This window comes from Lathyrus oleraceus, chromosome 2, assembly GCF_024323335.1.
Source record: "Lathyrus oleraceus cultivar Zhongwan6 chromosome 2, CAAS_Psat_ZW6_1.0, whole genome shotgun sequence".
In the NCBI taxonomy this organism is placed as follows: Eukaryota; Viridiplantae; Streptophyta; class Magnoliopsida; order Fabales; family Fabaceae; genus Lathyrus; species Lathyrus oleraceus.
In genome coordinates, this window is record NC_066580.1 from 148,730,573 (window position 1) to 148,734,774 (window position 4,202).

The window sequence follows — 4,202 nt, forward strand, 5'->3', positions numbered from 1 at the left end:
ATTTTCTCATATCAGTAGAAGCACTTGTAGAGGAAAAGGGGAAAGTTAGAAAGTGAAGGAAGATAAGCTTGAGAGATTAGGAGCAAGAAGGACTTGGAAGAACAAGATCATCATCTTCACTTTATCACCTCATCCTCAACAACTTCTCCTCTTCCATTTCCTAAGGTGAGTTCTAGGTAGAACTCTAGATTTAGAAGTTAGGGTTGATAAATCATGGAATTGATAGTAAGATAAATGATATTGTGATGAATTTCTCCATGAATCATGTGAATCTTCTTTGATGATGCTTCTATGTGTGTTGTTGTAGTTGTTGGATTCTTGTGTTATAATGACGTGGTTGTTGTTTTAAAAGTATTGTTGTTATGTTTTCATGATTGTATCAAGATATGGGTTATTGGAGATAAAACAATGTTATGTAGGTTGGAAGTTATGTTGTTATGCAGTAGAAATCATGTTTTTTTGCAGGAAACAATCGATTGGTTCCTTAGTAACAATCGATTGCACAAACTTTCTGTTTTGAAGAGAATGAAAATTTGGTTGGACCAATCGATTGACATGGAGCTCTAATCGATTGGACTAACTTTTTGTTTTGGAAAACTGGAGATTCTTCAGCTGTCAATCGATTGACACTCAGGATCAATTGATTGATCCTCTACATTATGTAAAAAACAAAAATGTGAGACAAACCAATCGATTGGGCTTCCCCAACCAATCGATTGGCTCATACCAAAAACTTCAAAATTCATTTCTTTAATGTTTCTAAGTGCATTTCATCAACCATTAATCACTTGTTGTATTATACTTGTATTGAATCAATGTTAAATGTGAGAATTGCGTATTAAATCTAGTGAGTTAACCTAGTGATCATTTTAGTCCATAAGTTAGACTTATAACTTAGATAATATTAGAAGGCGACATTCATTCTTACGATGCTTATGTGGAGGTCGTAAATGAATGGTTGCTATAGTTGAGAGTGAGACGCTTTGTATGGAACATGCAATGTTATTGCTTGTATATTGGTGAATGAAGTCACCAGCGATTGATGAATCTAGTTATGCTTTATGAAATCGATCACGTATTCAGAATGTTTTGCCCTTGGTGGTGTACATCCCTATTCGTTATGCTTAGATGAGTAAGCAATAGGATGTGACACCAATGATTCGTGCCTCAATTGGATTTGAGCCTCAACCATGGCGGACATGGGGGATAGGCGGACACCAAAATGGGTTAGAGGCCCATACGGTGAAAGATACCCTAAGTGGGTTAGAGTCCCATACGGGTGACAGTCACTTGGATTGAGTTTGGAACTCATAGAGGACCCGATATCCACCACAAAAGTCGAATCATACGAGCATGCATGAACTGAGTTTGCCCTAGACGTAGGTCCGCTCAGGGATTGATGTTTCGTGAATCTGAATAGTGATCTTATTTGAGTTGTGAGAACTCAGGAGCATGTTGCCATACATTGAGAGATTTTTCCCCATCACTTAAGTCTTCTTTCCCTTGTTGACTTAAGTTGGATATTGATTAGAAAACCCTGTAGAGCCGAGTGGACCCATAAGATAGGGAACCCACTGGGATTATCATCTCACCCCATGTTGTTGATCTTTTTTCAGGTAGTTCCGCATGAATCCTTCTGAGTTCCATGGTGGATTAAATCCTGTGAAGGATCATGAGTGGGTAACCAACATGGAGAGAATTTTTCAGATAGTGCATTGTAGTGAAGAGAATAAAGTTGTGTTCGCTTCTCACATGATGAAGGGTCCTACTGTGAGGTGGTGGGAAAGTGCTTCGACTCTTATGACCAATCAAGGAGTACCTAGGGATTGGGAGCATTTTAAGACTACTTTTATAGATAAGTATTTTCCTAGATCTTTGAGGACTAAAAAATAATTTGAGTTTCAGCAGCTTAGATAGGGTACTATGTCAGTGGCTATGTATGCTGGAAAGTTTGAAGATATGGCTGCTTATTCTAGACAGGCCGTGTACGCACTAGATGATAAGTGGAAGATTGATCAATTCCTTTTTGGTTTAAGAGGTGAAATTTCTCATAGTGTTTCTCAAAGAGAATTCATTACTTAGGCTGAATTGCTAAGGCAATGCTATGTGGCTGAGAACAGTTTGAAGAAAGTTCAAGAAGAAAGGGATAAGTATAGGAGTGGACAGAAGGACCAGGGGAGGCCAGGTAACCAGTTTAGGCCTAGACCTCAATCTTTCAAAGAAAGACAAGTGCCGCATGCAAGATCTAACCATCCTCCACAATGTCAAGTATGTAAGAAGTCTCATTTTGGAAGATGTATTGGGAGTGTGATTAGGTGTTTTACTTGTCAGAGGGAGGGACACATGGCTAGGGATTTCCCTCAGAATAAGAATCAAGTGCAAGGGAGTAACACTGGTCGATTTTATACTTTGAATGCAAGGAAGGCTAAGAGCAATAATGCTTTGATTGCTGGTACATGTCTCGTCAATTATCATCCTTGTTTTGTATTGTTTGATTGTGGGGAAACACACTCTTTTGTATCAATTCAGTGTATGAAGCGTCTTGGCTTGCAAGCAATTCATTTGTCTCCTCCTATGGAGGTTACTACCTCCATGGATGATGTGGTTGAGACACCGTTAATTTGTGAAAATTGTTCGCTCTCGGTGAATGGTAGAATTTTCCAGATTGATCTTATTTATTTACCACTTAAGAAGGTTGACTTGGTTTTTGGGATGGTTTGCCTTTCCGCCAATTCGGTGTTTATTGGATGCAAAGAGAAGTTGATCATCATTCCATCTAGTGAAGCTACTCAAAAGGATGTATTAACTACTATCTTGGAAGGTACGGTTGACAGGGTTAATTTCTTATTTGAGAAGGAAAAGTCAGTTCTCTTTGTTCTCACCAAGGAACCTAGCGATAATCCGAATGTTACACAAATTCCTATCATTTGTGAATTTCCAAAAGTTTTCCCTGAGGACGTCACTTCTCTTCCTCCTGAAAGGGAAGTGAAATTCTCTATTGATCTGATACCTGGGACGACTCCAATCTTTATTTCTCTGTATCGTATGGCGCCACTCGAGTTAAGAGAGTTGAAGGATCAATTGGAAGAGTTATTAACCAAGCATTCCATCCGACCTAGTGTTTCACCATGGGGAGCTCCTGTGTTATTAGTGAAGAAGAAGGATGGTAGTATGCGGTTGTGTATCGATTATCGCCAGTTGAATAAAGTCACCATTAAGAACAAGTACCCCCTTCCAAGGACCAAAGACCGCATTTAAGACTCGATATGGCCATTATGAGTTCCTTGTAATTCCTTTTGGTGTGCCGAATGCCCTTGCTGCTTTCATGGACTATATGAATCGGATATTTCAACCTTACTTGGACCAGTTTGTGGTGATCTTTATTGATGACATTCTTATTTATTCTCGTACTCCACAAGAGCACGGAGAACATCTAAGGATTGTTCTATCAGTACTGCAAGAGAAACAACTTTTTGCCAAGTTAAGTAAGTGTGAATTTTGGATGAACGAAGTGAAGTTTCTTGGTCATGTCATATCACAAGGAGGAGTATTAGTAGATCCATCTAAAGTCGAAGCAGTTATTAATTGGGAAAGACCGAAGAATGCTTCCGAAGTCAGAAGTTTCTTAGGTTTGACAGGTTGCTATGGAAGATTTATTAAAGGGTTTTCTCATTTAGATTTACCAATGACTAGACTTACCCGAAAAGAAATTTCGTTTAAATGGGATTCGAAGTGTGAGCAGAGTTTCATGAATCTGAAGGAAAAACTAACAACTGCTCATGTTTTAATCATCCCTGATCCTAGTAAGTCATATGAAGTGTTTTGTGATGCCTCTAAGAAAGGATTAGGAGGGGTGTTAATACAGAGTGGTCAAGTTGTAACATATTCCTCTTGTTAGTTGAAGACTCATGAAGAGAACCATCCAACTCATGATCTTGAATTAGCTATTTATTTTTTTACATTAAAGGTGTGGTGACATTACTTGTATGGAGTACGTTTTGAGATGTTTAGTGACCATACGAGTTTGAAATACTTATTTGACCAGAAAGAGCTGAACATGAGACAGAGGAGATGGATGGAGTATTTAAAGGACTTTGATTTTGAGCTTAAGTATCACCCAGAGAAAGAGAATAAGGTTGCAGATGCCTTGAGTCGGAAAGAGATGCATCAAGTTGAGTTAATGATGTTAGAATACGCATTAT

General features: G+C 38.6%; 1 protein-coding gene across 1 annotated transcript; it reads left to right on the plus strand.

Annotated features, from left to right (window-relative positions):
* The first annotated feature begins 3,325 nt into the window (after window positions 1–3,325).
* On the plus strand, window positions 3,326–3,898 carry LOC127122345 (uncharacterized mitochondrial protein AtMg00860-like). The gene has a single exon (XM_051052695.1). It carries the CDS (start codon window positions 3,326–3,328, stop codon window positions 3,896–3,898), a length of 573 nt encoding a protein of 190 aa, XP_050908652.1.
* Window positions 3,899–4,202: the final 304 nt, after the last annotated feature.

Excerpts from the sequence above, each read along its gene's own strand:
- LOC127122345 (XM_051052695.1), top strand. The coding sequence starts at position 3,326 with ATGGACTATATGAATCGGATATTTCAACCTTACTTGGACCAGTTTGTG.